Raw genomic sequence first — 13,718 nt, 5'->3', positions numbered from 1 at the left:
GCAGGATGTTTTTAACTCAAATGCATTTAAATGTTACCTGTCTTGTTTAATTGGAGAATGACGAACCAAAGTAGAGAATTTAAGAGAAAAGATAACCGGTCTCGTATGCCTACTACGGTGACTATACCGAACAGCAGAACATCCAAATTTAACGTTGTCGAAACCTGACCACCTAGAAGTTTACTCCATTCTTTCGGAACTTCTGTACATTATGCATATTAATGATGACAAGTTCATTGTCGAGCACTAATCAAGGACTATATTCAGTGACGCTCAGATGCTTTTCAAAATTCTGGCCCTAAATGAAATGCAACTTGAACTGCAGTCATATTTCTGGAGAAACTGTGGAAGTATATTCAGTATATTATTTGTTACCCCGCCCAAACGCAGATAATTTTGTGGGGTAAACATACCCCCACCCACCCCTATCTTGTCAAGGTTTGAAAGCATCCTTCATGATAAGCAATTTTTTTGCAGAAACTGTCAAGATGTTACCTTTTGAGTTCACAAGAATACAAAATTGTAACCATCATATACCTGTCCGTTTTGATAATAAAGTTACTTTATGAAAATTGTTGTTACAACATTTTCCTGCTTTACCACATATAGGCCTACCTCTCGCAATTCAATCACCTCATTACACCTTGTATTTGTTGAGAAGGATTTAACCACGAAAGTGTGCCTATCTCTTTCTTTATCGTGTCGATACTGTGGCAAATATTGTTACATAAATATTGGCGGGACATAGCTGGCCCCGTTCGGCTGTCCCCTCCACATGAAATAGTCCTGCCTGCAACAACGCCTCCCAAGGAAATCAAAATGTTCTGTATATGCATTGCCCCACCCCCAATTCTCTACCACATTAATTTAATCTGAGAAAGGTAAGTTGTGAAATTCAGGTAGTTTTATGAAAAGCGCGATTCATCAATCCTGCCATGGGTTGCTCTTAAAACTTGGCAGGACTAACTTTTGTGCCAGTTAGCACACGCCACAAACCTCTTGAATAGTGTCAGAAGTTATTAAATTATCTAAAGTTTTGTTTTGAGAAAGCATTGTAATGCCGGAATTTGGTATGATGGATCCGTACTGTCGGGATTTGTCTCACTTCATCAAGTGAGTTGTCTCACCTCGGAAGTTGTCTCAAACTGGTTCGACACAATTCCCCGTTTGGTGTTTGTGATGGTACTTGGATTATTGTACTGATCAGTTCACCTTATAAGCAGGTTAGTTTTATAACATTTTTAGGACATTATGCAGAACATTTTCATTACATTTTTATAACAGTTTTATGACCTTTAATAACAGCATTAACAGCTATAGTCCTACTTAACACGTGCCATCTTCTTTTAATGACGAAATGGGTTTCCCATTTCGCCCTTTCTATGACACCAGCCATGATCATTTTACTGAATATGAGGTCTCGAGACTCAGACATGGTCACAAAGCTAGTGGAAATTGCTTCATAGTTTTTATGGTTTAGGAAAATAACACACAAGGCTTGATTGCTGACCCTGCTAAATCATGTGTGAAGTCCCATTTGCAGGTTTACCTCTCGACCCCTCTCCCCTCCTCACCCGCGCATATTATCTGTAGATCATTTCAGCGATAAACAACTATACAATAATCCTATCTCGATCTGGAGATAGGCTTAATAATTCTTCATAGTTCGTGGAAACAAATATCGCTAGTCATGTTGAAGGTCTCTATGGACGTCATCAATAAAAATGTAGAAAGTTGAGAGAAAATCGATATTTCCAGCGTTTGTATTATTGTTTGTCAACTGACCAGCAGGACTACCCAGTTTAAAATTCAATTGGTCCTACAGCTAATCGAATGGCCCACATGTTTTGAATGGGACGATAGGTAAAAAAAGGAAAGTTCCCATTATTGAATGTTAATTAATAATACAACCCTTAACTTATTGTCTAGTACTTATCTGCAGCTAATACTGCATTGCAAAATATAATAATGGTATGTCTCACAAAAACTAAATAACACAAACAATCTAAGAATATTTATTCATATTTGACAAATTGTTACGATGAAAGGGAATTCTTATGTCATCTCAAACAGAAACCAACGACTTTAAACTGCAGCCCTGAAACAAACGCCTTATCGTGAAAGACTCCATGAAAGATATGGATAACGTCATCTGTTAGTTCGTGAAGCGCTAGAGTCTTTGAGAAACTCAGAAAAAATATATGTTGAACAATGTTTGCAACACTGTACAAACATTTCATTTTTTATTTTGGGCCCCAAAAGACACATTCATACTTTTTTTTATGTAACAAATGGATTCAAGTTACCCCTCCCTATATATAGAAACAGGTACATAGGCGTACGCGGCAGGGGGCCAAATTTCCACAGGACAAGAAATTCGGGCACAAGTCCTGAAAAATTCGGGCAGCCTAAGAGGAGAAAAAAATTAACAAATATATATAAATATGCAGTAACTTGCCCGAATCTTTTTCAAATTTTTGCCCGACAATTCCGTGGAGAGCGTTTTGTTTTCCCCCTTCAAAGTGATGTTACAATTTTTTCTTCTTCTAATTTACCAAATTTTTGGGGAAGTGTAAAATTCTAAAACGTGAGATTATGAAATAAAGGATGTTTAGATGCAACTTGCAAGGCCTCAGAAGTGCCATTTCCGACAATCTGAGAGGTATTTTTTGCCAAAACATTTCTTGTACGCTACGCGCCAACCGATGGCTTAGATAGTGTCACGGGAACTTTCGGGCACAAAAGTTTCTGCCCCCCCCCCCCCCATATTGAAATGGTCCCGTACGCCTATGAACAGGTAGAAAGAGTTGTGTGGTGTTTTGGTAAGATTATACATGCATTTTAATTAAGAAAAACATCGCATCCTCGATATTTTCTTGGCAATTGTGCATGATGGGATTTGATTACAATAAGCTTATGAATAACCATGTAGGTTAATGCTTTATATCTCGATATTTAACAAATGTGTCACTTCCCTGTGGGCTTAACAATGCGAACCATCCTTAAAACCAAGTGGCGTTTACAAATGGAGAGGGAGGTGATGGGGACCTCTGATAGTTAGGGGGATATTCCTTTACATTCAGCCAGGGAAGAATTGGACCATTACTACAAGTCCCCCTCGCCCTTGTTCTTTCAACCTCACAGACAGTATTTACTAGTGGAACCTGAAAGCCACTTATATAGACCTAAATTATCGTCTAAGTATGCCTCAAAATGCAAATTTGGCGTTTAGTTTTGTCTCCGACCCCCTCCCCCTCCAGAGCAGTCGGCTTCAATAACCCTGTGGGGCAGAATCGCCTGTGTAAATTCCTCCATACGTCTCTGACCATTCATGAAAGTTCACCACCTACCTAAATCAGTCGGGGAAATCCCCCCCCCCCCCGCCCACTATTGCAATCTTGCGATTGGTAAAGGCATTGTTTAAATGTTCAAACATAGACGTCGCATAACAACATAAATTGCATTGTCAGCTAAAGTTCACAAGATACAAATGGCAGGCGATCATTTGCTCGTTTTTTTAAAAATCGTTACTCATTGTAGCTAAGACAGATCTACAAACTTGTGAACGAAAACCAAACAAAGGTTTCGTACAATTCGTGTTTACTCGGAGAGAAGCTTCATAAGAATAAGAACTCAGTTTGTGTAGTGAAGTAGTTGCAATGAAACTGCACGAAGAGGGAATCACCTAAATGACCTAATAGATTATCCGGACATTTAATGGAACGTTTTCATACTTTTAACTGGAGCGGAAAGTTTTGAATGTTTTGTATAAGCACTACCAATGTTGTTGTTTAGACTCGTTTTTCTTGTGTTCTGTTTGTGTTTGGAGTGTTTTCCTTTGATTTTGACTATATGTTTAGCTGTGTACTACTCATCGAGTTCAGGACACATACATTCATTTGGTGTATTGTTGTATATGTTTGACGAGATTAACGCATTCCGTTTGTCTTGAACTTAATTCCTGATGATGCTTTATATTCTTTCAAGTGTTTCTAACATCTGCTGTTAGGTTTACTATGTTTGAAAATGGTTTAACTTTTTGCGATCTTATGATATAGGATAGCACTGAAAGGTGAAACATTATTAATGATCAAATGCATTCGTCTCGTTCCAGTATGTAACTCTCTTTCCAAAAGTATTCCAGTTTCATTGGTATGTTGTATATAAACACTGATTAAATTAAAAATGAAATTTATCTTCGTTTTTCAGCGTGTTCTATTATATGACCACACTATATTGAACTAATTATATCATTGTAGTATACGGTATATAGAGGGCTCAAAATATAGTGTCAGTAACGACATGTTGATAATTACTGCTATTATTGTAAAAAAAAATACTTCTTACCTGAATCGTAATCTTTTTCTTGCATTGCACCAATTATTTGATCCCTTATCTTTGGGTCATCGATGTGAGATAGAAGACTAGAGTGATGACGGAGATGACGGAGAAGCAACCCCAGATCATAGGGATCATTTATATCCACTGGTAAGTCTATCTTTGTCGTTGAGAGGAATTCTTTAAGTTGTTCCAGTACTAAAAAATAAAGTGACAAGAAGAAAAGTAATATTGTGCAACCTTATACTGCATTTGGACAAGATTTGTGTGGTATTATTCTGCAGATTTATATTGCATCGGTGCACACATTTTATATGATGTTATTGTAAGGACTTATATGGCATTAGTGTACAAGTTATGTGGTGTAATTGCACAAATTTACATTATACCATATGAAATTATTGTGCAGATTTATAAGGGTTTGCAATTTTGAAAATTATAGTATTATATAGCCCACCCCCTCACCCCAAATATTACGGTGACCATTTGTTACTCAATATTACTCTTATGGCAAGTATGGACACAATGAGGTCACGAAGTTTCCATATTATATATTCATATTGTGCATATGTAAATTTTAAGTGGTTAGGAGAATTCAGCTATGTCATCGGAACGAAACCAATCCTACAGGGGTAATCAATTTTTAGGTCTATCAGAAGCAAAGACGAATAATTTTATTATTCATCCCTGGAGAGAGAACTCCAACGGGAACAGACTGACTTGTCGTTATCGCAATCTGTAACAATACTTAATAAGTAGTAGACTTATAACATCAACAACGAATACGACGTCAACTACAGTAATAATGATACAAAAACTGTTACTGGTAATGAAATGTACCTTCTTCATCTATTTGTGTAAGCAGACGAAACATGCTTTCGTTGTCAATGGTCTTGCTTGCCTCAGGGTAGTAGTATTTTGAAGCACCAAACAAATTACCTTGGTTAGGTCTTGTGAACAATTTGTTTTCGTCAGAAAACGCGTCGGAAGATGTTTGTTCATACGCTACGCTACCTGATGGGTAGTCTTCATCCCTACTGTAAGGATGTTCGTATAATCCTGTTATTGCCTGCTTATATGGAGTTTTAATAAAATTATTATCACTATCAACGAACTGCTTATCAAATATACTCTCTGTTAATCTTCTCTGTGTTAGATGTTCCCGATTGGCACTATATTCAGTAACCAAATTCCTACTTCCAGACTGACGGTCCGAATTGTTCGTTACAATATGCCATCCGTTGTGGGGTTCATTCTCAGATAGTAACTGTCCGAATTCATATCTGTTATCCCTGTCATCCCGTTCGTCATTCGAATAACCATATGCTGAAATGACGTGCAAGTTATTCGGTGTCGTGTGAGATTGATCAGCGGTTTCTGTTTGGCTGTCTATGTGTTCGTAATTCAGTATATTCGCACGATACCTTTCAAGGTTTAACTCCATTGGGGCATTACCATCCTTGGAAAGCGTATCAAAACCACGATATTGTGATATTTCGGTTACTGCAGGTTCCCTTTCGCCAGTTTCTTCGGACTTCCTCTCATAAGGAAGACCTTCGAGTTCTGTTCTCTCCGTAAACGAGTCTCTTTCAAAATATGGAATTGAATTACCCTCTGCCTTGTTCACAACAGTGTTTATTTCCTCCTCTGAGAAAGCGTGCGTGTCTGCAATATGTTTCTCTGAAACAGTGTCTTTGGATCCCATTCCTTCGCTTGCTGGTTTTTCAAGTGGTGCCCTCTCTGAAAATGAATCTCTTTCAGAAACTGACGGAATTAAGTTACCTTCTGTGTCATCTTTCACAACAGTGATTCTTTCATGAGATGAAGCCTTTGTTCCTCCGTTACTTGTCTCTTTAAATTCCCTCCTTTCGCTTGCTAGTCCGTCACTTGGCGATCTCTCCGTGAATGAATCGCTTTCAGAGAACGGCATTGAGTAACCCTCAGTACGATCGTTCACAAAAGTGTCTGTTTTATCTGGTACTGCATGCGTTTCCTCGAATGCTGTTGCATGCGTAATTGAATCTTTTTCTGAAAACGAAATTGAGTGACCGCCTGTACCGTCGTCTAGAGCAGTGTTCATTTCCTCTGGTACATCATTTGTTTGTTCTTTAGGCCTACCTGCATTTGGAAGACGATCTTTAACTACCCTTGTTTCGTCTGCCAATTTCTCGCTAAGATTCTTTAAAATAGTGTCTCTATCCTCTGGTACAGCATTTTTGCCTTTGATTGGTATTCTCTCAGTAATTGAATCTTTGTCATTGAAAGGAATTGAGGGTCCCTCTGTACCATGGTTTACAACAATGTCGACTTCGTCTGGTACAGCATTCGTTTTTTCGTTACCTGCCTCTGAAAGACGATCTTTGACTACCCTTGTTTCACCTCCCAGTTTCTCCTCAAGACTGTTTATTTCTTCTTGTAACATATTCATCTGATTGCTAGCCTCACTGATTGCGCTCCTTTTGTTCTTCATTTCCTGTGTTAATACTTTTAGTCTTTCGTTATATTCTCTTCTTCCATCAGCTCCTGGTGGAATATCCTCTTCCCTCAGTTGTACTAATGTATCCCTTAGTTGAATTATTTCGTCTTTTCTGCGTTGAATTTCTGCTAATTTTGCAGCCATCTCAGCTGTTTTCTCTTGAAGTATTTCCCTAACAGTTACTACACTTATCTCTTCGCCAGCTTCTTCGTAGTTGCTTTCCTGAGATTTGTCATGGCCATCTGCTGTTTCCTCTTTGCGGGTTTTGACCAATATTGCAGGTATGTCTTTTGTCTGATACGATGAATCTGCAACGTAATCCTCTTCACCATTGTTTACAACAATATCGACTTCGTCTGGTACAGCATTCGTTTTTTCGTTACCTGCCTCTGAAAGACGATCTTTGACTACCCTTGTTTCACCTCCCAGTTTCTCCTCAAGACTGTTTATTTCTTCTTGTAACATATTCATCTGATTGCTAGCCTCACTGATTGCGCTCCTTTTGTTCTTCATTTCCTGTGTTAATACTTTTAGTCTTTCGTTATATTCTCTTCTTCCATCAGCTCCTGGTGGAATATCCTCTTCCCTCAGTTGTACTAATGTATCCCTTAGTTGAATTATTTCGTCTTTTCTGCGTTGAATTTCTGCTAATTTTGCAGCCATCTCAGCTGTTTTCTCTTGAAGTATTTCCCTAACAGTTACTACACTTATCTCTTCGCCAGCTTCTTCGTAGTTGCTTTCCTGAGATTTGTCATGGCCATCTGCTGTTTCCTCTTTGCGGGTTTTGACCAATATTGCAGGTATGTCTTTTGTCTGATACGATGAATCTGCAACGTAATCCTCTTCACCATTGTTTACAACAATATCGACTTCGTCTGGTACAGCATTCGTTTTTTCGTTACCTGCCTCTGAAAGACGATCTTTGACTACCCTTGTTTCACCTCCCAGTTTCTCCTCAAGACTGTTTATTTCTTCTTGTAATATATTCATCTGATTGCTAGCCTCACTGATTGCGCTCCTTTTGTTCTTCATTTCTTGTGTTAATACTTTTAGTCTTTCGTTATATTCTCTTCTTCCATCAGCTCCTGGTGGAATATCCTCTTCCCTCAGTTGTACTAATGTATCCCTTAGTTGAATTATTTCGTCTTTTCTGCGTTGAATTTCTGCTAATTTTGCAGCCATCTCAGCTGTTTTCTCTTGAAGTATTTCCCTGACAGTTACTACACTTATCTCTTCGCCAGCTTCTTCGTAGTTGCTTTCCTGAGATTTGTCATGGCCATCTGCTGTTTCCTCTTTGCGGGTTTTGACCAATATTGCAGGTATGTCTTTTGTCTGATACGATGAATCTGCAACGTAATCCTCTTCACCATTGTTTACAACAATATCGACTTCGTCTGGTACAGCATTCGTTTTTTCGTTACCTGCCTCTGAAAGACGATCTTTGACTACCCTTGTTTCACCTCCCAGTTTCTCCTCAAGACTGTTTATTTCTTCTTGTAACATATTCATCTGATTGCTAGCCTCACTGATTGCGCTCCTTTTGTTCTTCATTTCCTGTGTTAATACTTTTAGTCTTTCGTTATATTCTCTTCTTCCATCAGCTCCTGGTGGAATATCCTCTTCCCTCAGTTGTACTAATGTATCCCTTAGTTGAATTATTTCGTCTTTTCTGCGTTGAATTTCTGCTAATTTTGCAGCCATCTCAGCTGTTTTCTCTTGAAGTATTTCCCTAACAGTTACTACACTTATCTCTTCGCCAGCTTCTTCGTAGTTGCTTTCCTGAGATTTGTCATGGCCATCTGCTGTTTCCTCTTTGCGGGTTTTGACCAATATTGCAGGTATGTCTTTTGTCTGATACGATGAATCTGCAACGTAATCCTCTTCACCATTGTTTACAACAATATCGACTTCGTCTGGTACAGCATTCGTTTTTTCGTTACCTGCCTCTGAAAGACGATCTTTGACTACCCTTGTTTCACCTCCCAGTTTCTCCTCAAGACTGTTTATTTCTTCTTGTAATATATTCATCTGATTGCTAGCCTCACTGATTGCGCTCCTTTTGTTCTTCATTTCCTGTGTTAATACTTTTAGTCTTTCGTTATATTCTCTTCTTCCATCAGCTCCTGGTGGAATATCCTCTTCCCTCAGTTGTACTAATGTATCCCTTAGTTGAATTATTTCGTCTTTTCTGCGTTGAATTTCTGCTAATTTTGCAGCCATCTCAGCTGTTTTCTCTTGAAGTATTTCCCTGACAGTTACTACACTTATCTCTTTGCCAGCTTCTTCGTAGTTGCTTTCCTGAGATTTGTCATGGCCATCTGCTGTTTCCTCTTTGCGGGTTTTGACCAATATTGCAGGTACGTCTTTTCTCTGATCCGATGAATCTGCAACGTAATCCTCTTCACCATTGTTTACAACAATATCGACTTCGTCTGGTACAGCATTCGTTTTTTCGTTACCTGCCTCTGAAAGACGATCTTTGACTACCCTTGTTTCACTTCCAAGTTTCTCCTCAAGACTGTTTATTTCTTCTTGTAATATATTCATCTGATTGCTAGCCTCACTGATTGCGCTCCTCTTGTTCTTCATTTCTTGTGTTAATACTTTTACTCTTTCGTTATATTCTTTTCTTCCATCAGCTCCTGGTGGAATATCCTCTTCCCTCAGTTGTACTAATGTATCCCTTAGTTGAATTATTTCGTCTTTTCTGCGTTGAATTTCTGCTAATTTTGCAGCCATCTCAGCTGTTTTCTCTTGAAGTATTTCCCTGACAGTTACTACACTTATCTCTTCGCCAGCTTCTTCGTAGTTGCTTTCCTGAGATTTGTCATGGCCATCTGCTGTTTCCTCTTTGCGGGTTTTGACCAATATTGCAGGTACGTCTTTTCTCTGATCCGATGAATCTGCAACGTAATCCTCTTCACCATTGTTTACAACAATATCGACTTCGTCTGGTACAGCATTCGTTTTTTCGTTACCTGCCTCTGAAAGACGATCTTTGACTACCCTTGTTTCACTTCCAAGTTTCTCCTCAAGACTGTTTATTTCTTCTTGTAATATATTCATCTGATTGCTAGCCTCACTGATTGCGCTCCTTTTGTTCTTCATTTTCTGTGTTAATACTTTTAGTCTTTCGTTATATTCTCTTCTTCCATCAGCTCCTGGTGGAATATCCTCTTCCCTCAGTTGTACTAATGTATCCCTTAGTTGAATTATTTCGTCTTTTCTGCGTTGAATTTCTGCTAATTTTGCAGCCATCTCAGCTGTTTTCTCTTGAAGTATTTCCCTGACAGTTACTACACTTATCTCTTCGCCAGCTTCTTTGAAGTTGCTTTCCTGAGATTTGTCATGGCCATTTGCTGTTTCCTCTTTGCGGGTTTTGAACAATATTGCAGGTATGTCTTTTGTCTGATACGATGAATCTGCATCGTAATCCTCTTCACCATTGTTTACAACAATATCGACTTCGTCTGGTACAGCATTCGTTTTTTCGTTACCTGCCTCTGAAAGACGATCTTTGACTACCCTTGTTTCACCTCCAAGTTTCTCCTCAAGACTGTTTATTTCTTCTTGTAATATATTCATCTGATTGCTAGCCTCACTGATTGCGCTCCTTTTGTTCTTCATTTCCTGTGTTAATACTTTTAGTCTTTCGTTATATTCTCTTCTTCCATCAGCTCCTGGTGGAATATCCTCTTCCCTCAGTTGTACTAATGATTCCCTTAGTTGAATTATTTCGTCTTTTCTGCGTTGAATTTCTGCTAATTTTGCAGCCATCTCAGCTGTTTTCTCTTGAAGTATTTCCCTAACAGTTACTACACTTATCTCTTCGCCAGCTTCTTCGAAGTTGCTTTCCTGAGATTTGTCATCGCCTAGTTCAATTTCGTTGATGTCATCTCTTGGGAACCGACCAAGATCCCGTTTTTGACGTTTCTCCTCAAGACTGTTTATTTCTTCTTGTAATATATTCATCTGATTTTTAGCCTCACTGATTGCGCTCCTCTTGTTCTTCATTTTCTGTGTTAATACTTTTAGTCTTTCGTTATATTCTCTTCTTCCATCAGCTCCTGGTGGAATATCCTCTTCCCTCAGTTGTACTAATGTCTCCCTTAATTGAATTATTTCGTCTTTTCTGCGTTGAATTTCTGCTAATTTTGCAGCCATCTCAGCTGTTTTCTCTTGAAGTATTTCCCTGACAGTTACTACACTTATCTCTTCGCCAGCTTCTTCGAAGTTGCTTTCCTGAGATTTGTCATGGCCATCTGCTGTTTCCTCTTTGCGGGTTTTGACCAATATTGCAGGTATGTCTTTTGTCTGATGCGATGAAACTGCAACGTAATCCTCTTCACCATTGTTTACAACAATGTCGACTTCGTCTGGTACAGCATTCGTTTTTTCGTTACCTGCATCTGAAAGACGATCTTTGACTACCCTTGTTTCACCTCCCAGTTTCTCCTCAAGACTGTTTATTTCTTCTTGTAATATATTCATCTGATTTTTAGCCTCACTGATTGCGCTCCTCTTTATCTTCATTTTCTGTGTTAATACTTTTAGTCTTTCGTTATATTCTCTTCTTCCATCAGCTCCTGGTGGAATATCCTCTTCCCTCAGTTGTACTAATGTCTCCCTTAATTGAATTATTTCGTCTTTTCTGCGTTGAATTTCTGCTAATTTTGCAGCCATCTCAGCTGTTTTCTCTTGAAGTATTTCCCTGACAGTTACTACACTTATCTCTTCGCCAGCTTCTTCGAAGTTGCTTTCCTGAGATTTGTCATGGCCATCTGCTGTTTCCTCTTTGCGGGTTTTGACCAATATTGCAGGTATGTCTTTTGTCTGATGCGATGAAACTGCAACGTAATCCTCTTCACCATTGTTTACAACAATGTCGACTTCGTCTGGTACAGCATTCGTTTTTTCGTTACCTGCATCTGAAAGACGATCTTTGACTACCCTTGTTTCACCTCCCAGTTTCTCCTCAAGACTGTTTATTTCTTCTTGTAATATATTCATCTGATTTTTAGCCTCACTGATTGCGCTCCTCTTGTTCTTCATTTTCTGGGTTAATACTTTTAGTCTTTCGTTATATTCTTTTCTTCCATCAGCTCCTGGTGGAATATCCTCTTCCATCAGTTGTACTATTGTCTCCCTTAGTTGAATTATTTCGTCTTTTCTGCGTTGAATTTTTGCTAATTTTGCAGCCATCTCAGCTGTTTTCTCTTGAAGTATTTCCCTGACAGTTACTACACTTATCTCTTTGCCAGCTTCTTCGAAGTTGCTTTCCTGAGATTTGTCATGGCCATCTGCTGTTTCCTCTTTGCGGGTTTTGACCAATATTGCAGGTATGTCTTTTGTCTGATGCGATGAAACTGCAACGTAATCCTCTTCACCATTGTTTACAACAATGTCGACTTCGTCTGGTACAGCATTCGTTTTTTCGTTACCTGCATCTGAAAGACGATCTTTGATTACCCTTGTTTCACCTCCCAGTTTCTCCTCAAGACTGTTTATTTCTTCTTGTAATATATTCATCTGATTTTTAGCCTCACTGATTGCGCTCCTCTTGTTCTTCATTTTCTGGGTTAATACTTTTACTCTTTCGTTATATTCTTTTCTTCCATCAGCTCCTGGTGGAATATCCTCTTCCATCAGTTGTACTATTGTCTCCCTTAGTTGAATTATTTCGTCTTTTCTGCGTTGAATTTTTGCTAATTTTGCAGCCATCTCAGCTGTTTTCTCTTGAAGTATTTCCCTAACAGTTACTACACTTATCTCTTCGCCAGCTTCTTCGAAGTTGCTTTCCTGAGATTTGTCATGGCCATTTGCTGTTTCCTCTTTGCGGGTTTTGACCAATATTGCAGGTACGTCTTTTCTCTGATCCGATGAATCTGCATCGTAATCCTCTTCACCACTGTTTACAACGATGTCGACTTCGTCTGGTACAGCATTCGTTTTTTCGTTACCTGCCTCTGAAAGACGATCTTTGACTACCCTTGTTTCACCTCCAAGTTTCTCCTCAAGACTGTTTATTTCTTCTTGTAATATGTTCATCTGATTGCTAGCCTCACTGATTGCGCTCCTTTTGTTCTTCATTTCTTGTGTTAATACTTTTACTCTTTCGTTATATTCTTTTCTTCCATCAGCTCCTGGTGGAATATCCTCTTCCCTCAGTTGTACTAATGTATCCCTTAGTTGAATTATTTCGTCTTTTCTGCGTTGAATTTCTGCTAATTTTGCAGCCATCTCAGCTGTTTTCTTTTGAAGTATTTCCCTGACAGTTACTACACTTATCTCTTCGCCAGCTTCTTCGAAGTTGCTTTCCTGAGATTTGTCATCGCCTAGTTCAATTTCGTTGATGTCATCTCTTGGGAACCGACCAAGATCCCGTTTTTGACGTTCGTTTTTGTCATCGGTGGTAAATTTTATTATTTCCGTTGTGACCGTAATATTATCTTCGTTAGGTACAACTGTAGACAGCCTTTGTTGCTGATCAGCTGTGATATTTGGGTTATCTGTTACAAGGAAAACAAATTTCAGATGCATTGCTTAGTGTTTTGGGATGTAGACGTGAACCACTGAATGCTTTCAGTGCAGGCTGGTAGAACAAAAGTATATAGATTTAAATGTTTGTTTTTTGGTCTGAATTGAACCGTTTGCATGGGCCAACAGTTCGATTCAGGTATTGAAGATGACTTGCGTTGCAGTTTTTGTTTTAATTGGCCCTTGACGGTATTTCTGGCAGTATAGTAAAAGACAAACTTACTCGCCATGCAATGAGGTGATTGAAAGTTCCTTCAGCTTGTAACAATTCCAAATTGCAAACGCAAACGGGGATGATATTCGTGCAGGGATTATTGTCAAGTAGTCGCATATATTCAATATATAATTATTTTAGAGCCCAAAACAT

The 13,718-nt window shown here is 38.8% G+C and overlaps 1 protein-coding gene across 1 annotated transcript in view; it reads right to left on the bottom strand.

The window, feature by feature from the left end:
- LOC139958326 (uncharacterized) overlaps positions 1–13,718 on the bottom strand; it is a 44,928-nt gene that overhangs the window by 11,155 nt on the left and 20,055 nt on the right. The window contains exons 7-8 of the mRNA XM_071955311.1: positions 5,179–13,323; positions 4,348–4,536 (exon numbers count right to left, since the gene is read on the bottom strand). Coding sequence (XP_071811412.1) covers positions 4,348–4,536; positions 5,179–13,323 — 8,334 coding nt within the window. The remainder of the gene's footprint in view (positions 1–4,347; positions 4,537–5,178; positions 13,324–13,718) is intronic.

The sequence above is a fragment of the Apostichopus japonicus genome, chromosome 18 (assembly GCF_037975245.1).
Source record: "Apostichopus japonicus isolate 1M-3 chromosome 18, ASM3797524v1, whole genome shotgun sequence".
Taxonomy (NCBI): domain Eukaryota; kingdom Metazoa; phylum Echinodermata; class Holothuroidea; order Aspidochirotida; family Stichopodidae; genus Apostichopus; species Apostichopus japonicus.
This window is presented reverse-complemented; position numbering and strand designations above follow the sequence as displayed.